Here is a 25,345-nt window from a genome sequence, read left to right on the forward strand (position 1 = left end):
TAAAGCACGAACCACGTCAAGATTGTGTAATAGACGTTCCTTCTTTGAAGAAGGATTAGGACACAGTGACGGAACAACAATCTCCTGATTGATATTTTTATTAGATACCACCTTAGGTAGAAAACCAGGTTTGGTACGTAACACTACCTTATCTGCATGGAACATGAGATAAGGGGAATCACATTGTAAAGCAGATAACTCTAAAACTCTTCGAGCCGAGGAGATAGCTACTAAAAACAGAACTTTCCAAGATAAGAGCTTAACATCTATGGAATGCAAAGGTTCAAACGGAACCTCTTGAAGAACTTTAAGAACTAAATTTAAACTCCATGGCGGAGCAACAGGTTTAAACACAGGCTTGATTCTAACCAGAGCCTGACAAAACGCCTGAACATCTGGAACCTCAGCCAGACGTTTGTGCAAAAGAATAGACAGAGCAGAAATCTGTCCCTTTAAGGAACTAGCTGATAAACCCTTCTCCAATCCTTCTTGGAGAAAGGATAATATCCTAGGAATCCTGACTTTACTCCATGAGTAACCCTTGGATTCACACCAATGAAGATATTTACACCATATCTTATGATAGATTTTCCTGGTGACAGGCTTTCGCGCCTGTATTAGGGTATCAATGACCGACTCTGAGAAACCACGCTTTGATAAAATCAAGCATTCAATCTCCAAGCAGTCAGACGCAGAGAAATTATATTTGGATGGTTGAAAGGACCCTAAAGTAGAAGGTCCTGTCTCAGCAGCAGAGTCCATGGTGGAAAGGATGACATGTCCACCATATCTGCATACCAAGTCCTGCATGGCCACGCAGGTGCTATCAAAATAACCGAAGCTCTCTCCTGCTAGATCTTGCCAATCAGACGAGGGAGCAGAGGAAACAGTGGAAACACATAAGCCAGGTTGAAGGACCAAGGTGCTGCTAGAGCATCTATCAGTGCTGCCTTGGGATCCCTGGACCTGGATCCGTAACAAGGAAGCTTGGCGTTCTGACGAGACGCCATGAGATCCAGTTCTGGTTTGCCCCAAAGTTGAATCAACTGTGCAAATACCTCCGGATGGAGTTCCCACTCCCCCGGATGAAAAGTCTATCGACTTAGAAAATCCGCCTCCCAGTTCTCTACTCCTGGGATATGGATAGCTGATAGATAGCAAGAGTGAACCTCTGCCCATAGAATTATCTTTGAAACCTCCAACATTGCTAGGGAACTCCTTGTTCCCCCTTGATGGTTGATGTAAGCTACAGTCGTGATGTTGTCCGACTGAAATCTGATGAACCTGACCGCAGCAAGCTGAGGCCAAGCCTGAAGAGCATTGAATATCGCTCTTAGTTCCAGAATGTTTATCGGAAGGAGTGCCTCCTCCTGAGTCCACGAGCCCTGAGCCTTCAGGGAGTTCCAGACTGCACCCCAGCCCAGAAGGCTGGCATCTGTTGTTACTATTGTCCAATCTGGCCTGCGGAAGGTCATACCCTTGGACAGATGGACCCGAGATAGCCACCAGAGAAGAGAATCCCTGGTCTCTTGATCCAGATTTAGTAGAGGGGACCAATCTGTGTAATCCCCATTCCACTGACTGAGCATGCAGAGTTGCAACGGACTGAGATGTAGGCGGGCAAACGGCACTATGTCCATTGCCGCTACCATTAAGCCGATTACTTCCATACACTGAGCCACTGAAGGGCGAGAAGTAGAATAAAGAACACGGCAGGAATTTAGAAGTTTTGACAACCTGGCCTCTGTCAGGTAAATCTTCATTTCTACAGAATCTATCAGAGTTCCTAGGAAGGAAACTCTTGTGAGAGGGGATAAAGAAGTCTTTTCTTCGTTCACTTTCCACCCATGAGACCTCAGGAATGCCAGAACAATGTCCGTATGGGACCTGGCGATTTGAAAATTCGACGCCTGTATAAGAATGTCGTCTAGGTAAGGGGCTACTGCTATACCCTGCGGCCTTAGGACCGCAGGAGTGACCCCAGAACCTTCGTAAAGATTCTTGGTGCCGTAGCTAACCCAAAGGGAAGAGCCACAAACTGGTAATGCCTGTCTAGGAAGGCGAACCTGAGAGACCGATGATGATCTCTGGATAAGCATCCTTTAAGTCCACGGTTGTCATATATTGACCCTCCTGGATCATAGGTAGGATGGTTCGAATAGTCTCCATCTTGAAGGATGGGACCCTGAGAAATTTGTTTAGGATCTTGAGATCTACGATTGGTCTGAAGTTTCCCTCTTTCTTGGGAACCACAAACAGATTTGAATAGAAGCCTTGCCCCTGTTCCTCCTTTGGAACTGGGTGGATCACTCCCATAACTAGGAGGTCTTGAACACAATGTAAGAATGCCTCTCTCTTTATCTGGTTTGCAGATAATTGTGAGAGATGAAATCTTCCTTTTGGGGAAGAAGCTTTGAAGTCCAGAAGATATCCCTGGGACACAATTTCTAACGCCCAGGGATCCTGGACATCTCTTGCCCAAGCCTGGGCGAAGAGAGAAAGTCTGCCCCCTACTAGATCCGTTACCGGATCGGGGGCTGATCTTTCATGCTGTCTTAGAGGCAGCAGCAGGCTTTTTGGTCTGCTTTCCTTTGTTCCAAGCCTGGTTAGGTCTCCAGACTGGCTTGGACTGGGCAAAATTTCCCTCTTGTTTTGTATTAGAGGAAGTTGAAGCTGCGTCACTCTTGAAGTTTCGAAAGGCACGAAAATTAGTCTGTTTGGTCCTTAATTTGTTGGACCTATCCTGAGGAAAGGCGTGACCTTTTCCTCCAGTAATATCAGAAATGATCTCCTTCAGTCCGGGCCCGAATAGGGTCTGCCCCTTGAAGGGAATGTTGAGAAGCTTAGATTTTGAAGTAACGTCAGCTGACCAGGATTTAAGCCATAACGCCCTACGCGCCTGAATAGCAAAACCTGAGTTCTTAGCCGTTAGTTTGGTTAAATGAACAACGGCTTCAGAAACAAATGAATTGGCTAGCTTAAGAGCTTTAAGCTTGTCAAGTATATCATCCAATGGGGTTTCTACCTGTAGAGCCTCTTCCAGAGACTCAAACCAGAAGGCCGCAGCAGCAGTGACAGGGGCAATGCATGCAAGGGGCTGGAGAATAAAACCCTGTTGAATAAGAATAAAACCCTGTTGAATAAACATTTTCTTAAGGTAACCCTCTAATTTTTTATCCATTGGATCTAGGAAAGCACAACTGTCCTCGAAGGGGATAGTTGTACGCTTAGCTAGGGTAGAGACTGCTCCCTCCACCTGTCAGGGTGCTGATTACCTTTCTCAGCTGCACTTGTAATATGAGTTGGATTCTCAGTTGCGGAACTGGTACTGAAGTGTATCACAGTGTATTCAGGCTGTAACATACGGGAAAGTAACAGCAAGGAATATGTTGTGATATTAATATATTAAATTGCTACTATTCCCAAATGTTATATTTAGCACAATTGGGAAACATATAGCAGCAGCAAAATAAACATAAGGAATAACTATCCTAAGAATAACCCTATGGTAGTCTAACATAAATCTGACAGCTAAATGTAAATAGGAACGGATACCTGTTTCTTTACAGGTGAAAGTAAACAACTAAAGTAAAAGTTGCACTGTGATCACAAGAGTCTCTGCACTCTAAGAGGAGTGAATACTGTGCAGCAGGGATAGCGCAGACAGCGCATACAGTAGCAGCGGTTCGTTATTGAATCAGTGAGCCGTTACCTGTTACGTCACAGGTGGGCGTGGTGTAGTGCCGTGTAACGGCGAGCAAAATAGATTCCGGTAATGATGTTTGTTTTAGGCTGAAATCCGTATGAGGAATGGAGGTTGGTGCAAAAGAGTCACTCAATTGATTGTGGGAAGTAAAGCGTTTGCCACAATGTTTCAGTTGATGAGCTGAGTTAGTAGTTGAGACGTTGTAACACCGTGCAGTAGTAGAAAAAAAAAGGCAGAATCCAAGTGAACTGATTTCCAGTATCAGTAAGTAGAATGTAGATGATATCTGTTGTTAAATCCTTAGCATCAGGATATATTGGGAAATCTGGTTTAGCGGTTAGCTTGTATTGAAATGAGGATGCAGACAGGAACTGCAGGAAGGTGAGACATGCAGGTCTGCATACAAAATACTAAGCACCTGTCTGCACTAAACTGACAGGCTTTATAGGGAAAGTGGGTGGAGTGTAGTAAAGGTGATTTCCTGACACCACCTTAGGGACCGTTTGCCACAAGTCCTGTGTAGCGGCATCTATGGGAAACATCTTTTTAAAAACAGGAGGGGGAGAGAACGGTACACCTGGTCTATCCCATTCCTTAGTAATAATTTCTGAAAACCTCTTAGGTATTGGAAAAACATCAGTGTAAACAGGCACTGCATAGTATTTATCCAATCTACACAATTTCTCTGGGACTATAATGGTGTCACAGTCATCCAGAGTAGCTAAAACCTCCCTGAGTAACACGCAGAGGTGTTCAAGCTTAAATTTAAATGTAGACATATCAGAATCAGGTTGAAGTATCTTCCCCGAGTCAGAAAAATCACCCACAGATAGAAGCTCTCCTTCCTCAGCTTCTGCATATTGTGAGGGTATATCAGACATAGCTACTAAAGCTTCAGAGAGCTCTGTATTTTTCCTAGCCCCAGAGCTGTCTCGCTTTCCTTGTAACCCTGGTAGTTTGGACAATACCGCTGTAAGGGTATGATCCATAACTGCCGCCATGTCTTGTAAGGTAAACGCTATGGGCGCGCTAGATGTACTTGGCATCCCTTGAGCGGGAGTTATAGGTTCTGACACGTGGAGAGAGTTAGTCGGCATAACTTCCCCCCAGTCAGTTTCCTCTGGTGATAAATCTTTTAAAGCCAGAATATGATCTTTATAATTTATAGTAAGATCAGTGCATTTGGTACACATTCTAAGAGGGGGTTCCACAATGGCTTCTAAACATAATGAACAAGGAGTTTCCTCTATGTCAGACATGTTTAACAGACTAGTAATGAGACCAGCAAGCTTTGAAAACACTTTATTAATGTGAAAAAGCAGAATATAAAAAACGGTACTGTGCCTTTAAGGGAAAAAAACAAACACAAAAACTGCAAAACAGTGAAAAAAGCAGTTAACTCTATGAAATTTTAACAGTGTATGTACTAGACTAAAATAGCATTGCACCCACTTGCAAATGGATGATTAACCCCTCAGGCTCAAAAACGAAGCAAAAAAACGGTAAAACCGTTATAACAGTCACAGGCAAACTGCCACAGCTCTACTGTGGCTCCTACCTTCCCATAAAACGACTTTTGTAGTCACAAAAACCCTTTACAGAGGTCCAATATGTCAGGGGACTCCTTCAGGGAAGCTGGATGTCTCAGAATGTAAAAACTACTGCGCAATTAGAGCGCAAAAATAGGCCCCTCCCACCATGCACTCAAAGTCAGAGGGCCTAAAAAACTACTCCTAGGAGTCAAATAACAGCCATGTGGAAAAACTAGGCCCCAAAGAAAGATTTATCACTCTTAGTAAAAAACGTTCCTTATAAATCCTGTAAACGTTTAACATACTAAGTCATAAGAGCAAGTAACATGAAAATTACCCTTTACTGCAAGCATGATGCCAGTCGTTATTAAATCACTGCAATCAGGCTTACCTCAAATATATCAGGCACTGTCAGCATTTTCTAGACTTCTTATCTCTCTAGAAAAAAATATACTGAACATACCACAAGGCAGTTAATTCTGCAGGCCGTTCCCCCAGCTGAAGTTTTCCCATACTCTTGAGTTATGTGTAAGAACAGCAGTGTATCTTAGTTACAACCTGCTAAGATCATCAAAAACCTCAGGCAAAACACTTCTTCTAATTTCTGCCTGAGGTAAAAACAGTACAACTCCGGTACCATTTAAAAATAACAAACTTTTGATTGAAGATAAACTACACTAAGTCACCACATCTCTCTAGCTACTTCCCTTGTCGAGAGCTGCAAGAGAATGACTGGGGGTGGCAGTTAGGGGAGGAGCTATATAGACAGCTCTGCTGTGGGTGATCCTCGTCCTGTTGGGAAGGAGAATATCCCACAAGTAATGGATGATCCGTGGACTGGATACACCTTACAAGAGAAATTAAAAAAAAAAAAAAAAAAAGTTTAAAAACCAATGCTTTAGAAAACGCACAACTTTGTTAAAAGCATTCTTGCATAACTGCTATCATATAGTGCTCAAGACACATGTACACTCCTGAGGCTACCTACCTGCTTTTTTTTAACAAAGGATACCAAATGAACAAAGAAAATATGATAATGGAAGCTTTTATTAAATTGTATGTTCTATCTGAACCCCCACCCCAAAGTGGGGTTTCATGCTCCTTTAAAATAATGAGAATCTAATAAGTAACTATCTTCAAAGTCAGATCATTAAAGTACAGTACAAATATGCTTTTACTATGCAAATACATTTTAAGTGAAATGTAGAATAATTTTCTAATATCGAATACATGAATCTTATCAACTGATTGTCTGTTTTTCTTGCAATTTAACTGTCCTAGAGATGTTGAGGTACTTCCTAAAGAATTCAGAACCGTCACACTGCAACAATTTACAGTTATTGTACAATCACTGCTGGAGCCAATTTATTTCTGTAACAATTACTAAGACTAATAATGACAATACACGGTGGCTCCAGAATACATTTCCCCACTACAATTTCAGCTTATTAAATATGTACAAGGGTTCTCAAGACCCCCAAAAGGGTTCAAAATATTAAATCACATAAAAAAATCATATGTTAGAGTTGTGAAAATTATATAGAAGCCAATTTTCCTAAAACTGTGGAGAACACAACAATCACACTGTATAGATGATTCGTAGGATTTTTTCCCCCCAGAGGCAATTTCTATATCATGTTGTGGGCTGATATGAAGACAAATACAGGTGGCCCTCGGTTTACAACGGTTCAATTTAAGCCGTTTCAGAATAACAACCTTTTTTTTCAGTCATGTGACTGCTATTGAAAAGCATTGAGAAGCAGTGCATTGATTAAAATAGCTAGTAGGTGGAGCTGTCCGCTTGTGTTGCAGCAAAGATATGCAAGCCAAGCAAGCTTAAATTAATTTGTGTAACTAGACCTGAGCTATCAAGCAGTTTTCAAAGGAACAAGATCTTCCTGTCTATAAATCAGTCCAGATTGAAATGCATAGAAAGAACTGTTTGCAGAAAAATGCAAGTAAAGTCTGTGTTGTGTGATTATTATATTAGGTTATAATGCTGTTTAGCATTTAAAGGCTTTATTTCAAAGCTTTAAAAATAATGTTTAGGTGTTACTCATGACAATTTTGAGAGGGGCCTGGAACCTAACTCCCTCACTTCCCATTGACTTACATTATAAACTGGGTTTCAATTTACAACGGTTTCGATTTACAACCATTCCTTCTGGAACCTAACCCCGGCGTAAACTGAGGGCTACCTGTATATGGAAAACTAACCTGTACAGAGATGCAACAAGCCTCCATGTAACCATTTCTTGCTGAAGCAGCCACAAGATGCTGGCAGTTTTGGAAAATTTTTGTTGCCCAGGAGTAACACGTCTGGCAATTTTTTTTAGCATCTTAACCTAAAAAGAAAATAAAGACATACATATTTTCGTTTATGTAAATTAATCTACAGGAATTATTAAGCAAACAGAAGTACACATACTGACATGGTTCCCAAACGATTTCTTAAAGGCAGAATAAGCATCTTGCAATTAAAGGGACAGTCTACACCAGAATTTTTATGGTTTAAAAAGATAGATATTCCCATTATTACCCATTCTCCAGTTTTGCATAACCAACACTATTAATATATGTTTTACCTCTGTGATTACCTTGTATCTAAGCGTCTGCAGACTGCCCCCTTACCTCAGTGCTTTGACGGACATGCAGTTTAGCCAACCAGTGCAGACTCCTAAATAACTCCACAGGAGTGAGCACAATGTTATCTAATATGACACACATGAACTAGTACTGTCTAACTGTGAAAAACTTTCAAAATGCTCTGAGCTAAGAAAGAAATCAGTTTGAGTCTACCTAGGTTTAGCTTTTCAAAAATACCACCAAGTAAACAAAGCAAATTTAATGATAAAAGTCAATTGGAAAGTTGTTTAAAATTGCATGCCCTATCTGAATCATGAAAGTTTATTTTGACTATACTGTCCCTTTAAAGACTTTTGTAGTTTTGCAGTAAATTAACATACCAGCCTAGTATGAAACTATTCTGAAAACATTAAACTGTTTGCTGCAATTGTTTTTCAATGGCCCAACCACCTTCTACATTTACCGTAATATTGACAGTTATGTTTACTAGGCATAATAAAATATTTTATATTACATCTTCAAAGTGTTCAATGTCCCTTTAATCCAGTGCTAGGGCATTTTGGAATAATAAAAATATTTGTCTTCTCAGTTTGGTGCACTGCACAATTCACTTAAGCTTAGTATTGCTAGCACTTCTAAGATGATAACAACGATAACAACATATTAATGCTTTATTATTGTATTATAATTGTGATTTCAGTTTGGTACATTACACAAGAAGAGCTAGTCATACTGAGCTAAACACCAAACGAAACTTGTAAAGCAGCGTGTCAGTCCTCAACAGCCAAGAGTTTACATATTTCATGGTTAGCAATTGTGATCACTTACCTGCTCACTGCAAGTAGTTTCATACTCTTCTATTAGGTCAAAGACCGTATTGGAAGAATGCTTCAGGAAGGAGTCAAGAAACTCAGGATACATACTTAAAGTTGCTAAAAAGTTAGAAGAAAAATTATTGCTAAATTATGTTAGGAGGTGAACACTATGGACAAAACAAGCTATGATCAGATCTAGAGAAAGCATTTTGTTTTCTAATAGCAGCTCCTTTTAGCATCTTTAACAAACTCAAATCCTTTTCTTAGGGGTAGCATATTATATCAACATCGATAAATGATAGTGTCTCCTTAAGTTGACCTCTGAGAGCTGCTAAGAAATCCTTAGTCACTTCTTGGTGGTTCCCCATCATGTGGTTGATAAATGCCAGTATAGTGGAAGGGCAGTATACCGGCGTATATACCTACTCCCAAGATGATAACTTTACTAAAGATCCAAGTATGAAGTCTGTGTTGACTTCTGTTTTTATCAGTAACCTTTATAATGTAAACATGACTGAATGACAGACAAATGCGTACATGGTGCCTAGGCATCTCTGAACATTTATACATCAGAAAAGGATGTAAACCTTGCCCAGTAAATTAGCACGTATTATTAAAATGATTGTAAACTTTTCATATGTAGTACACAGTATATATAAAATCATGCATAAAAACTGGGGCACTTTAAGTCACCAAATGTTTATTTTTTTATGAAACCTTGCTAAATCTAAAACACAATAAATATTTACCACTCCTTATATAAATTGGTTTAGAGACAAACGAGTGAAATTCACCTCTCTTACAAGAGGAGCAAAGCATATTAGCTCAGCAATACCTGCTTCTCCAGGATCCTCCTCACGGAGCATAACAGCACTGAGTGTAACATCTTCGGTAAAGCTTGGAGAGTCAACTGTAGTATACATTCCAGTGCGCTGAGGTGAGTAAGAGGACGACCAAACGCTATCATCCAGGTTTGACATCTACAACCCAAGGAAGTTAAACATTTTAAGCCAAAATATATCATCTCAAAATATATTAGAAGTTATTTCTTTGAAAAATGGATGTTCCTGTGATGAATAAACTAACTTTTTTTTTGTGTGAGTTGTCCCTGTCAGCCCATGAGAAGTTGAGTTACAATACATAATCATGCACTTTGCTAGTTTTAACTTAAATTTAACAATTTTTACTTTTTTTGAGCAAAAAGTCTTAAAATATGTTCAACTGCTGCTCTTTATACATGATAGAAACAAAATAGCAAAATTACCTTTTAGGTAATATTTCCGAAGAATGGATGAGTGACTATTGTACAGGAATTACCAGCAAATTACCAAGGTATTATGTGTAAATGTATATATTTTACAAAAACTGAAAACAATTCATTGGATTCAAAATCACTACCAATTCAAAATACTTCAACAGTTATACAAGTTTCACATATGTATGTATGTATGTATGTATGTGTGTGTGTGTGTGTTGTTGATCTGACTGTAAATTTGTCATTGTAAACTGTTTATGCTCCTAAAATGGTGACATCTTTGATTAAACAATCAGAATGCATCTCTAGTTATTTGTAGGTTAAAAAAATTTGTATTACCACTGAGATGTTTCCCAAGCGCCCAGGCGTCTGAACCAATCGAGGAGACTTTGTTGCTGTTCCTAAGATGGCTGACACATCTGGTAGCCTTGTAGCACTCTTGGGATGTGGTGTCACTGAGAAAAATGAGAAGTGGTTTTAGAAACATCACAACAAGAGAAATATATATTTCTTTCATGTAATTGGCAAGAGTCCATGAGCTAGTGACATATGGGATATACAATCCTACCAGGAGGGGCAAAGTTTCCCAAACCTCAAAATGCCTATAAATACACCCCTCACCACACCCACAATTCAGTTTTACAAACTTTGCCTCCTATGGAGGTGGTGAAGTAAGTTTGTGCTAAGATTTCTACGTTGATATGCGCTTCTCAGCATTGTTGAAGCCCGATTCCTCTCAGAGTACATTGAATGTCAGAGGGACGTGAAGGGAGTATCACTTATTTGAATTCGATGATTTCCCTAACGGGGGTCTATTTCATAGGTTCACTGTTATCGGTCGTAGAGATTCATCTCCTACCTCCCTTTTCAGACCGACGATATACTCTCAATTTACCATTACCTCTACTAATAACTGTTTTAGTACTGGTTTGGCTATCTGCTATATGTGAATGGGTGTCTTTGGGTAAGTATGTTTTTATTACTTAAGACACTCTCAGCTATGGTTTGGCACTTTATGCATTTATATAAAGTTCTAAATATATGTATTGTACTTATATTTGCCATGAGTCAGGTTCATGTATTTCCTTCTGCAGACTGTCAGTTTCATATTTGGGAATGTAAACACTTTAAGAAATTTATTTCTTAACTGGGGTTTAGTCTTTTTTTCAATTTGACTACTTTTTGCAATTGCGGGTGTTAGGCCCGCGGGTGCGTCAAATGCTAGACTTTATTGCGTCATTTTTGGCGCAAACTTTTTTTGGCGTGAAAAAATACGTTTTTGACGCAACTTTGTCATTTCCGGCGTCATACGTGACACCGAGACCTTTCACACGGCGGCGTCATTAGTGACGCAAGTGTGTCATTTCCGGTCATTTTTGGCGCCAAAAAAGTTTAAGTTACGTTGTGCATCATACTTGGCGCCAAATTTTTTTCATTATTTCAATACCCCATTCATGTTTGCCTCCTGCTATCTTTTCTATCAAGAGGCCTATGCTTTTGCATTTTTTCCCATTCCTGAAACTGTCATTTAAGGAAATAGATCATTTTGCTTTATATGTTGTTTTTTCTTTTACATTGAGCAAGATGTCCCAATCCGATCCTGTCTCTGAAGTTTCTGCTGGAACATTGCTGCCTGACATCGGTTCTATCAAAGCGAAGTGCATTTGTTGCAAAATTGTAGAAATTATTCCACCGAATGTCATTTGTAATAGTTGTCATGATAAACTTTTACATGCAGATAGTGTTTCTATCAGTAATAATACATTGCCAGTTGCAGTTCCTTCAACTTCTAATGTGCATGATATACCTGTAAATTTTAAAGAATTTGTTTCTGAATCTATTATGAAGGCTTTGTCTGCATTTCCACCTTCTAATAAACGTAAAAGGTCTTTTAAAACTTCTCATTTAGCTGATGAAATTTCAAATGACCAACAACATAATAACTCATCCTCTTCTGCTGAGGATCTATCTGAAACAGAAGATCCTTCCTCAGATATTGACACTGACAAATCTACTTATTTATTTAAAATAGAGTATATGCGTTCTTTATTAAAAGAAGTGTTAATTACTTTGGATATTGAGGTAACCAGTCCTATTGACGTTCAGTCTAATAAACGTTTAAATGCTGTTTTTAAACCTCCTGTGGTTTCCCCAGGCGTTTTTCCCATTCCTGAGGCTATTTCTGATATGATTTCTAGGGAATGGAATAAGCCAGGTACTTCCTTTATTCCTTCTTCAAGGTTTAAGAGATTGTATCCTTTACCAGAAAAATCTATAGAGTTTTGGGAAAAGATCCCCAAAGTTGATGGTGCTATTTCTACTCTTGCTAAACGTACCACTATTCCTATGGAAGATAGCACTTCCTTTAAGGATCCTTTAGATAGGAAGCTTGAATCTTATCTAAGGAAGGCCTATCTATATTCAGGTCATCTTCTCAGACCTGCTATTTCTTTGGGTGATGTTGTGGCTGCATCAACTTTCTGGTTGGAAAATTTAGCGCAACATGAATTGGATTCTGACATATCTAGCATTGTTCGCTTACTGCAACATGCTAATCATTTTATTTGTGATGCTATTTTTGATATTATCAAAATTGATGTTAGATCCATGTCTTTAGCTGTATTAGCTAGAAGAGCTTTGTGGCTTAAATCTTGGAATGCTGATATGACATCTAAATCTAGATTACTATCTCTTTCTTTCCAAGGTAATAATTTATTTGGTTCTCAGTTGGATTCTATTATTTCAACTATCACTGGAGGAAAAGGAGTTTTTTTGCCTCAGGATAAAAAAACCTAAGGGTAAATCTAAGGCTTCTAACCGTTTTCGTTCCTTTCGTCAGAATAAGGAACAAAAACTCAATCCTCCTCCCAAGGAATCTGCTTCCAGTTGGAAGCCTTCCTCAAATTGGAATAAATCTAAGCCATTTAGGAAACCAAAGTCTGCCCCTAAGTCCGCATGAAGGTGCGGCCCTCATTCCAGCTCAGCTGGCAGGGGGCAGATTAAGGTTTTTCAAGGATTTTTGGATAAAATCTGTCCAAAATCATTGGATTCAGAGCATTGTCTCTCAAGGGTATCGAATAGGATTCAAAGTAAGACCTCCTGTGAGAAGATTTTTTCTCTCACACATTCCTGTAAATCCAGTAAAAGCTCAGGCTTTTCTGAAGTGTGTTTCAGACCTGGAGTCTTCAGGGGTAATCATGCCAGTTCCTCTTCAGGAACAAGGTTTGGGGTTTTATTCAAACCTATTCATTGTACCAAAAAAAGAAAATTTGTTCAGACCAGTTCTGGATCTGAAAATTTTGAATCGTTATGTAAGAGTACCAACTTTCAAGATGGTGACTATAAGGACTATTCTGCCTTTTGTTCAGCAAGGACATTATATGTCCACAATAGACTTGCAGGATGCATACCTTCATATTCCGATTCATCCAGAACACTATCAGTTTCTGAGATTCTCTTTTCTAGACAAGCATTACAAATTTGTTGCTCTTCCATTTGGCCTAGCAACAGCTCCAAGAATCTTTTCAAAGGTTCTGGGTGCCCTACTATCTGTAATCAGAGAACAGGGTATTGCGGTGTTTCCTTATTTGGACGATATCTTGGTACTAGCTCAGTCTTTACGTACTGCAGAATCTCACACGAATCAACTAGTGTTGTTTCTTCAGAAACATGGTTGGAGGATCAATTTACCAAAACGTTTCTTGATTCCTCAGACAAGGGTCACCTTTTTAGGCTTCCAGATAGATTCAGTGTCCATGACTCTGTCTCTAACAGACAAGAGACGTTTAAAATTGGTTGCAGCCTCCCGGCTGCACCTTCAGTCTCAGTCATTCCCTTCAGTGGCTATGTGCATGGAAGTTTTAGGTCTCATGACTGCAGCATCAAACGCAATCTCCTTTGCTCGTTTTCACATGAGACCTCTACAGCTTTGTATGCTGAATCAATGGTGCAGGGATTATACAAAGATATCACAATTAATATCCTTGAATCCCAATGTACAACACTCTCTGACATGGTGGATAGATCACCATCGTTTGGTTCAAGGGGCTTCTTTTGTTCGCCCAACCTGGACTGTGATCACAACAGATGCGAGTCTTTCAGGTTGGGGAGCTGTTTGGGGGTCTCTGACAGCACAAGGGGTTTGGAAATCTCAAGAGGCGAGATTACCAATAAATATTTTAGAACTCCGTGCAATTCTCAGGGCTCTTCAGTTCTGGCCTCTACTAAAGAGAGAACCGTTCATTTGTTTTCAGACAGACAATATCACAACTGTGGCTTATGTCAATCATCAGGGTGGGACTCACAGTCCCCAAGCTATGAAAGAAGTATCTCGGATACTTGCTTGGGCGGAATCCAGCTCCTATCTAATCTCTGCAGTGCATATCCCAGGTGTAGACAATTGGGAGGCGGATTATCTCAGCCGCCAGACTTTACATCCAGGGGAGTGGTCTCTCCATCCAGATGTGTTTTCTCAGATTGCTCAGATGTGGGGGCTTCCAGAGATAGATCTCATGGCCTCTCATCTAAACAAGAAACTTCCCAGATACCTGTCCAGGTCCAGGGATGTTCAGGCGGAAGCAGTGGATGCGCTGACACTTCCTTGGTGTTATCAACCTGCTTACATCTTCCCGCCTCTAGTTCTCCTTCCAAGAGTGATTTCCAAAATCATCATGGAACAGTCTTTTGTGTTGCTGGTGGCTCCAGCATGGCCACACAGGTTTTGGTATGCGGATCTGGTTCGGATGTCCAGTTGGCCGCCTTGGCCACTTCCGTTACGACCGGACCTACTATCTCAAGGTCCGTTTTTCCATCAGGATCTCAAATCATTAAATTTGAAGGTATGGAAATTGAACGCTTAGTTCTAAGTCATAGAGGTTTCTCTGATTCAGTGATTAATACTATGTTACAAGCTCATAAATCTGTCTCTAGGAAGATTTATTATAGCGTTTGGAAGACTTACATTTCATGGTGTTCTTCTCATAAATTCTCCTGGCATTCTTTTAGAATTCCTAGAATTTTGCAGTTTCTTCAGGATGGTCTGGATAAGGGATTGTCTGCAAGTTCCTTGAAAGGACAAATCTCCGCTCTCTGTTTTATTTCACAGAAAAATTGCTATACTTCCTGATATACATTGTTTTGTACAGGCTTTAGTTCGTATTAAGCCTGTCATTAAGTCAATTTCTCCTCCTTGGAGTCTTAATTTGGTTCTGAGGGCTTTACAGGCTCCTCCATTTGAACCTATGCATTCTTTGGACATTAAACTACTTTCTTGGAAAGTGTTGTTCCTTTTGGCTATCTCTTCTGCTAGAAGAGTTTCTGAGCTATCTGCTCTTTCTTGTGAGTCTCCTTTTCTGATTTTTCATCAGGATAAAGCAGTTTTGCGGACTTCTTTTCAATTTTTACCTAAGGTTGTGAATTCTAACAACATTAGTAGAGAAATTGTTGTCCCTTCTTTATGTCCTAATCCTAAGAATTCTTTGGAGAGATCCTTACATTCTTTGGATGTGGTAAGAGCTTTGAAATATTATGTGGAAGCTACTAAAAATTTCAGGAAGACTTCTGGTTTATTTGTTTTATTTTCTGGTCCTAGGAAAGGTCAGAAAGCTTCTGCTGTTTCCTTGGCTTCTCGGTTAAAACTTTTGATTCATCAAGCTTATTTGGAGTCGGGTCAAACCCCGCCTCAGAGAATTACAGCTCATTCTACTAGATCAGTCTCTACTTCATGGGCTTTTAAGAATGAAGCTTCAGTCGATCAGATTTGCAAAGCAGCCACTTGGTCCTCTTTGCATACATTTACTAAAGTCTACCATTTTGATGTATTTGCTTCTTCGGAAGCAGTTTTTGGTAGAAAAGTTCTTCAGGCAGCTGTTTCAGTTTGATTCTTCTGCTTTTGGATTTAAGTTTTTTTCTTTCAAAAGTGAAAATAAACTTATTTTTTGGTTGTGGATTATTTTCTCAGCGGAATATGGCTGTTTTTGTTTTAGTCCCTCCCTCTCTAGTGACTCTTGAGTGGAAGACTCCACATCTTGGGTATTGATATCCCAGATGTCACTAGCTCATGGACTCTTGCCAATTACATGAAAGAAAACATAATTTATGTAAGAATTTACCCGATAAATTCATTTCTTTCATATTGGCAAGAGTCCATGAGGCCCACCCTTTTTATGGTGGTTATGATTTTTTGTATAAAGCACAAATATTTCCAAATTTCCTTTGTTGATGCTTTCTACTCCTTTCTTTATCACCCCACTGCTTGGCTATTCGTTAAACTGAATTGTGGGTGTGGTGAGGGGTGTATTTATAGGCATTTTGAGGTTTGGGAAACTTTGCCCCTCCTGGTAGGATTGTATATCCCATATGTCACTAGCTCATGGACTCTTGCCAATATGAAAGAAATGAATTTATCAGGTAAATTCTTACATAAATTATGTTTTTATCAACTTCATCCAAGTTTTCAAGGTTTAATTGCAAGATATGAGAGCCCTCTGTTACTATGCTGTTCAAGGGGCATGAAACACCACATTTTTCTGTCATGAATCAGAGCATACAATTTTAAACAACTTTCCAATTTACAATCACAGAAGTAAATTGGAAAGTTGATTGAAATCATATGCTCCACTTGAATCAGGAAGGTTTCATTTTGATCTTACTGTCCATTTAAGTATTTTCACGTCATTACCAAGGGGTGTGAAAGCAGGCATGGGGGTAAATGTGAAGCTGAGCACAAACAGGAGGGCAAGGGATAGCTAAAGGAAATACAAGTGCACTGACACGATGGAGAGCAATTGGAGAAATAAACTTTTTATTTGTTACAGAAAAGAGAAAAAGAGAAAAACAAGAAGGATGAAAAAAAAGAAAAAATAAGAAATGAGTGAAACACAGCTCAGGAAGGAAGAAAGTAGAGAGTAAGATTTGAGGATAGAGAATAATGGAAGATCGAGGTCTGATGGGTGAGGCAATGGAGTATCAACTTCTCATGGGTTTAATTAGAGCTAAGGAACGAAAAAAGCAAAGAGACATTTTTCTGGAGTTTGAAAGAACTGCTTAAACAAATATAATATGCCCTCTAAAGAGTTAACTTAATCTTATATACTAAAAACAACATTTATGCTTAGCTGAAAAATTATTTTCTTTCGGAATGATTATGGTCCACAGTCCTCCATAACATACGGGTATATTTCATGCCACAAGGAAGAGGTAAAGAACCCATATCAAATATTAAAATCTCTCCAACCTCCCATCGCTCTCTTAGTTTAAGCTATAGCCGAGTAAAGAATAGGAAACATATAGGTAGGGAAGACAAAGCCTGTGGATCATCATCATTCCGAAAGAAAATAATTTATCAGATTAGCATAAATTTTGTTTTCTTTCGTAAAATGATGATGGTTAACAGTTGTCTATAACATATGGGATTAATACCCAATTAGATGGTCTATGTTACAGAAAGGGTGGGAATTTGTTTTCTGGCCGTTCCTATTTAGCCAACACTGGAGTCTGAAAAACTGCGTAAAGCTGCTTGCGAAAAAACAAAACTCTGAAAAAAGTATGCAGAGAAAACATGTTGCAGCTCTGCAAATCTGCTCCAAAGATGCATATTTTATTTTTATTTTTTTAAAGTTAGCCTTGTTAATAACTTCTTTGAGCCAAGAGACCAACGCTACCTTAGTAGCTCCGTGCCCCTTACGTGTCCCAGAGTAGAGGGGAAAAAAAATAGAAGCTTGTCTGGAAACTTTAGTATCTTGTAAATAGAACTTTAAAAGTGTTGACTACATCCAGATTATGTAATAGCTGCTACTTAGTTAGCAGGATCTGAACACAATGAAGAAACCATTTCTAAATTGGTATTTTCCTTGGAAACTACTTTAGGAAGAAAATCATATTTGGTACAAAGTATAGCCTTCTCCTTGTGAATAATTAGAAATAGAGAATCACAAGGGAAGGGTAACAACTCACAAACCCTCCTTGATGAAGAGAATGCTAATAGCAGGAGTACTTTCCAAGATAATAATAGATATCAATGGATGCCTTGGTTAAAAAAAAAAGAACCTAGAATACTGAGAAAAGTAGATTCGGATTCCAGGCTGGAAAAATAGGAGTTAAAACTGGCCAAAGTCTAATGAACGCCTGGACAAAAAAAACTGAACCTCAGCAAGTTTAGGCAACTTCCTATTTTTTTTTTAGAAATAAGCAGATAAAACCTTATCAAGGCCAGCCTGAGAAAACTGAAGGATTCTAGGAATCCTAAAGGAATACCAAGAAAACCCTCTGGAAGAACACCACTAAGAATATACCTTCCATATCTTGTGATAAATGTTTTGAGTTACAGGTTTTCGGGCCTGCATCAAAGAACAAATCTGAGAAACCTCTATGGCTCAAAACTAGGTGTTCAAACTCTACACCATTAATTTTAGAGATTTGAGATCCTGATGAAAAAGAGGACCTTGAGACAACAGGTCGTGTCTCAGAGGAAGAAGCCATGGAGAGCACCATATCCGTATACCAAATCCTGCAGCGCCAAGTTGTAGCAATAAAAATGACTGACGTTGACTCTTGGAAGACAAGCAAACAAAAGAAACAAGTATGCTAGATGAAAGTCCCATGAACATATCAAGGCATCTGCTATGTGAGCCTTTGGATCCTTAGATCTGCACAATAGTTTGGAAGTGTGTGATAAGTGAAAGGTCACCAGATCCATGACTTGTAAGACCACTTTGATCACTGAGCGATCAAAAATGTCCTAATAGAGAGACCACTCTCTTGGATGGACCGATTGACTGCTGAGATGATCTACCTCACAGTTGTTCACACCTGGTATGTGAATTGCCAATAGAGAGCAATGATTCGGCTCTGCCAAAGACACTTCCATGCATGGCCAGTGGACTGCAGTTACCCCTTGATGATTTATGTAAACTACCGCCGAGATGTTGTCCAACTGGAAATGGATAAACGAATCCTCCTTCAATAGGGACATGGGCTGAAGAGCCTGAAGATTGCTTGAATTTTTAGAATGTTAGCAAATGAAAGCAAGGTAAATAGTACTGAATAGAAGAAACCAAACTACATTTTTTAACTATCCACTTCAGGAGATAGTTGTTAGTGTACACTAAAAAAACCTTACAGAGTGAGCGCTAATAAATATCAGCTAAAGGTTAATATGGAATAATCGACAAACACTACTTGCTAAATTCAACGTATACAACAGTATTTAATTGGTTCTTTTAAAACCTATTTATTAAAAAAAGCAGTATTTAAACAAGTTATTTTTATTGATCCTTATTTGGAGGATCGCAAAAAAGATATGGCTCGCACCTTCTGCTCTGAAGGCTCACTGAAATGCAGTTTAGTGGTCACGTGACTATTTAAGCCAATCGGTACAGAGATTGTTATGTAGCAATATTCAAAAGTTAGTATTAGTGTTTCAAGTATTTTTTCAATCTTGAGACACACTACTCACGGATTGTAGGATCGGCTTGAACAAATCCTGTTCTCAGATTTTTAGATGTGGCAATCTGTATCAGCGTTGTTTGTCGTTATTGTGTGTTTATACTTGCACGATGTGTTAGCATCCGACACTTTAAATCTCCTGTAAACAGCTTGTTGTCTGTGTTTTCTGTTACCTCTTTCCAGGTTCCTTTATGCAGACAGAATCTCCTTAGGACTGAAAGGTTACTGTATTAGCAGCTTTTTTCATCTGGACCCTAATTGAGTAGGTGATCAAGTCTGCAATCACAGCTTAGGGGTCATTCCAGAAAACATAAATTATGCTTACCAGTTCATTTCCTTATGTACAGGGAGAGTCCACAGCTACATTCCTTACTTGTGGGAAATACTGAACCTGGCCACCAGGAGGAGGCAAAGATACCCCAGCCAAAGGCTTAAATACCTCCCCCACTTCCCTCATCCCCAAGTCATTCTGCCAAGAGAACAAGGAACAGTAGGAGAAATACCAGGGTTAAAAAGGTGCCAGAATAATAAATTAAAATGTAGGGCCGCCCAGCGGAGAACACGGGCGGGAGCTGTGAAATCTCCCTTTACAGAAGGAAAGGAAATGATCTGGTAAGCATAATTTATGTTTTCCTTCTTAATACAGGGAGAGTCCATAGCTGCATTGCTTACTTGTGGGAAATTATACCCAAGCTCCAGAGGACACTGAATGCTAACGGGAGGGTAAAAAAGAGAGGCGGCCCCTAATCTAAAGGCACCACAGCCTGCAAAACCTCTTTTCTGAAGGCTGCTTCAGCAGAAGCAAAAAACACATACTTTTTCCAAATTTTACAAGTTTGATAAGGAAGACCAGGTAGCCGGCTTTCAAATCTGATTCATAGAGGTCTCATTTTTGAAGGCCCAAGAGGAAGCCACTGCTCTCGTAGAGTGAGCCGTAATCCTTTGAGGAGGCTTAAGACTCGCTGACTCATATGCTAAGCAAATTATACTCCTCAACCAAAAATATAAGGAAGTCGAAGAGGCCCTCTGACCCCTACGCTTCCTAGAATAGATAAACAGAGAAGTTTTTCTAAATTCCTTTGTAGCCTGAAGATAGAACTTTAAGGCACGAACTCCAATCAGATTATGCAGTAAACGTTTCTTCAATGAAGAAGGATTAGGACATAAGGAAGGAACCACAATTTCTTGATTGATGTTGCGATTGGACACAACCTTAGGAAGAAATCCTAACTTAGTTTGTAGAACAGCCTTATCAGCATGGAACATCAGATAAGGAGGGGCACATTGCAAGTCAGCAATCGCATGGATTCTGCGCGTAGAAGCAATAGCTAGTAGAAAAAAAAACTTCTAAGACAACAATTTAACGTCAACCTCATGCATAGGCTCAAACGGAGCCTTTTGCAAACTTAAAGAACAAGAGTTAAACTCCAAGGAGGAGCATTAGATCTCAACACCGGCCTGATCCTAGTCAGAACCTTAACAAAAGACTGTACATCCGGAAGCTCAGCGAGCCTCTTGTGCAGTAAAACAGATAGGCCCGAAATCTGTCCCTTCAAGAAACTAGTTGAAAGGCCCTTCTCCAGTCCATCCTGGAAAAAAGAAAGAATTCTGGCCATCTTTGCTTTGTGCCAGGACAAATCACGCTCTTCACACCAGAATAAGTAGGTCCTCCACACCTTATGATAGATGAGACGAGTAACCGGCTTATGAGCTTGAATGAGAATATCAATAACACTCTCATAAAAGCCTCTCTTGGCTAAGACTAAGCATTAAAACCCCACGCAGTCAGCCTCAGAGAATCTAGATCTTGATGAAGAAAGGGGCCTTGTTCCAGCAGATCCCTGCGACAAGGTACCCTCCAAGGAGGAGATAATGACATCCCCACTAGATCCCCACTAGATCCGCAAACCATATAACTTTGCAGTCACCAACGAGCAATCAGTATCACTGATGCCTGCTCCTGTATGATTCGAGCCACCACTCGAGAAAGGAGTTGAAAAGGCAAGAAGAGAAATTAGATTAAACCTCCAAGGCACTGCTAATCCATCTATTACCTCCGCCTGAGGATCCCTGGACCTCAACCCATATCTGGGTAGCTTGGTATTGAGACGGGACGACATGAGACCTCTCTCTGGTGTTCCCCACCTGTTGCATATCTCCGCAAACACTTCAGGATGGAGAGACCATTCCCCCAGATGAAAAGATTGTTTGCCGAGAAAATCTGCTTTGCAGATGTCCACACACAGAATGTGGATCGCTGACAGCAAACAGTTGTGGGTCTTCGTCCACTCCAGAATCCAAGATACTTCCCTCATTGCTAGGGAGCTTCTCGTTCCCCCCTGGTGATTGATGTAAGCCACCAAGGTTATTTTATCTGATTGGAATCAGATAAATTGGGACGAACCCAGTAGGGGCCAAGCCTTCAGAGCATTGAATACTGCCCGAAGGTCTAGAATGATGAATGGGAAGGAGCTCTCCTCCTGCGTCCATAGACCCTGTGCCTTCTAGGCACCCCAGAAAGCTCCCCATCCTGACAGACTTGCGTCCGTAGTCACAGTCACCGAGGATGGTCTTAAAAAGGATGTCCCTTGGGTACAGAGGAGATCCGTACAGAGCCACCAAGAGAACGATTCTCTCGACCGGTTGTCCAGAGAAATCAGTTGAGACAGATGCAAATGATCGCCGTTCCACTGCCTCAGCAAGCACAGTCACCTGGCAAAGAGAACGATGTCCATGCTGGACCCTGAGCTATGACCTCTAGGATCCAAGGATCCTACACGTCCCTGAACCAAGCCTCTGAAAGAGTGACATCTGTGACGAAAAGCAAAGAATAACTGGGGGATTAGGGAAGTGGGGGAGGTATTTAAGCCTTTGGCTGGGGTGTCATTGCCTCCTCCTGGTGGCCAGGTTCAGTATTTCCCACAAGTAAGGAATGCAGCTGTGGACTCTCCCTGTATTAAAAAAGGAAAGACATGATAGTTTTCTTTAGGCAGTATTTTTTCCTTTCTGCAGTCTTGGGAGTCTCTAGCACTGTTAAACTAGTGCCTGAAAGGAGTTCAAACAGAATGTTGAAATTCGTTTTTTCTCTCCTTGTTGATCCTTATAACAAACAGTGTTTGTGCTCCAAAAGAAAAACAGTCCAGCAGCAGCTAATCAATTTCAGCCTTGTGCAGGTCTTTCTCAAGATCAGAGAAAAAAAATAATTACAACATTCTGACTGAACTCCTTTCAGGCACTAGTTTAACAGTGCTAGAGACTCCCAAGACTGCAAAAAGGAAAAAATACTGCCTAAAGAAATCTATCATGTTTTTCGGGAATGACCCCTAAGCTGTGATTGCAGACCGGATCACCTACACAATTAGGGACCGGATAAAAAAGGCTGCTAATACAGTAACCTTTCAGTCCTAAGGAGATTCTGACTGCATAAAGGAACCTGGGGAAAGAGGTAACAGAAAACACAGACAACAAGGTGTAAACAGGAGAGTTTAAAAGTGTTGGATGCCAACACACAGTGCAAGTATAAACACATAATAACGACAGAAACAACGCTGATAGGAATTGCCATATCTAAAAATCTGAGAACACAGGATTTGTTCAAGTTGATTCTACAATCCGTGAGCAGTGTGTCTCAAGATTGAAAAAATACTTGAAACACTGATACTAACTTTTGAATATCACTACAAATCTCTGTACCGATTGGCTTAAAGTGAAGGTAAACTTTGGTTAATGAAAGCCTGTTTTTTAAAAATACTATTAAAAACAGGGGCACTTTCATTCATCAAAGTTTACAAAGTAGACGTTTTGATTAAAAACCTTTTTTTCTTTTCACAGCCAGAGCATCTTCCCCTTCCTGGAAATCCTCTCTTCACACGTCAGCAATGACTAATCCGGCTTCCTCCAATCACGGCTTTCCCCCCAGGGTAGTCATTGCCTGAGGCCATGCAGTGATTGGAGGAAGCCGGATTAGTCATTGCTGACGTGTGAAGAGAGGATTTCCAGGAGGGGGAAGCTGCTCTGGCTGTAAAAAGAAAAAAAAAAAAAGTATGTTTTTAATCAAAACGGCTGTTTTTAAAAAATGGGCTTTCATTCACCAAAGTTTAACTTCACTTTAAATAGTCACTTGACCACTAAACTGCATTTCAGTGAGCCTTCAGAGTAGCAGGTGCGAGCTATATCTTTTTGCGATCATCCAAATAAGGATCAATAACAACATTACTTATTTGTGGCTACAGCCCCACTTAATTAAAACTACAGAGGGAAGAGCCTTTTTTTAGTTTTACATGTTTTTAAGAGTGCGCACTCAATATTGTTATCCTATATGAATTGTGATTCAAAAAAATAACTTGTGTTTTAAATACTGCCTTTTTTAGTAAATAGGTTTTAAAAGAACCAATAAAATACTGTTGTATACATTGAATTTAGCAAGTAGTGCTCATGTAAAATTATTCCATATTAACCTTTAGCCGATATTTATTAGCGCTCACTCTGTAAGGTTTTTTTAGTTTAAGTTTCACAATGTTGCCTCTAGAGGGTACAAAACTAATTGCACTTTTCAAAGAGAAACCAGACCACCCCTCAGCCAGAGAGACTGGCGTCCGTCGACACAATATACCAAGACTGACAAAGGGTCAAAAACAGACTTTGTGATCTCAACAAAATAATTGACTGACGGAAAATCCAAAGCAATCTGTATGTCAGATGTAAATAATTATTTGACCAATGAGGTAGCATAGCCATTAAAGAGGTTTCAAAGGAAAAGCAGCTACCATAAGACCCACCACCACCATGCACTGAGCTACCGATAGCATGTAACTCATGGTAGGAAGACACACACCCTCTGAATAAATAAAAAAGAGAAGCGCTCAACCTGGGAATGAACAATAGCATAATAGCTTGTTCTATGGCTAGCTACCACCCAAGAAGCAGCCTCTATTGGCTCAACACGTGCCTTTCACAGAGAAGAACTTTCCTGAAGCATATTAGTCTGATCCTAACGTCACAGTACAGTCCAGCCCCGAAATACCAGGCAATCCCTCTCTGAACAAGAGAAACAGCAAAACCCCAGACGTACGTTTCAGCCTATTGTGGGCCTTGTCAGTGAGGTGCAGCCATATCCCTATAGGCACACTGAGCAACGGGTCCACGGGTCCAAAAGAGAAGCGCTCAACCTGGGAACAAACAATAGCCCTCTGAATCCTTACATTGCAAAGTTCCATCAGTAAATTAAATGCATAAGGATTAAGTCTAATATGACTCCTGTACATGCTACCCTTATCGCAAGATATGAGTTTTTCGGTAAATTGATACTCCAACCATGGTCTTGATGAGCAATAGCTATTGACAGGAAACAAGCTTGCACTAGTATGTCATTCAGACAAGGAGCAACTGAAATATCCCGATTCTGTTCACTGGCAAGATTGTATCCAACACGGGGTGGCAAACTGGCAAAATATTGCAGATGTAATACAAACCTCAGGAACTGAAAGTAATCCCTGTGTATAGGGATGTGCAAATTAGAATCCTTGAGGTCTATAATAGCCATAAAGTGACCCTTTGGATGAAGGTAAAAAAATAGTGGAGGAATGTTCCTATTATTAAACTCTTGACCCTGAGGTTACACCGGTACTGGGATTAATTATTCCCGTATCCTCCAAATCCTTTTATAAAGGTTGCTACCTCTGAAGGATCTTTGGTAACCTGAGATAGGACCACTGGTCAATAAGAAGTACTCTGCTTCAAAGAGAATAAAACTCTCAATCTCTTGAAGGACAAAGAGAACCAGTCCAGATATCTTAACCGTTTTTCCTGAAGGATCCTAAAATATATAAATTTATACAAAGTTAATTAAATCTGTACATGACATAAGCATCAAATGTAGTACACATGTACCTACTTAAGCATATGCACATATTTAGACTGTCCTGTAGCCTTACAGACTAGAGGAGCAGCACATATAGACCAACAGGCACACATTAGATACTTGTAAATCCATGTCCATAATAATAAG

The 25,345-nt window shown here is 39.9% G+C and overlaps 1 protein-coding gene across 1 annotated transcript in view; it reads right to left on the reverse strand.

Annotated features, from left to right (window-relative positions):
• The window catches only part of NUP107 (nucleoporin 107), a 264,058-nt gene that overhangs the window by 226,866 nt on the left and 11,847 nt on the right, over positions 1-25,345 (reverse strand). The window contains exons 4-7 of the mRNA XM_053716825.1: positions 10,234-10,349; positions 9,475-9,619; positions 8,653-8,756; positions 7,456-7,583 (exon numbers count right to left, since the gene is read on the reverse strand). Of these exons, the coding sequence (XP_053572800.1) occupies positions 7,456-7,583; positions 8,653-8,756; positions 9,475-9,619; positions 10,234-10,349 (493 nt within the window). The remainder of the gene's footprint in view (positions 1-7,455; positions 7,584-8,652; positions 8,757-9,474; positions 9,620-10,233; positions 10,350-25,345) is intronic.

Source organism: Bombina bombina, chromosome 6 (genome assembly GCF_027579735.1).
Source record: "Bombina bombina isolate aBomBom1 chromosome 6, aBomBom1.pri, whole genome shotgun sequence".
NCBI classification, from domain to species: Eukaryota; Metazoa; Chordata; class Amphibia; order Anura; family Bombinatoridae; genus Bombina; species Bombina bombina.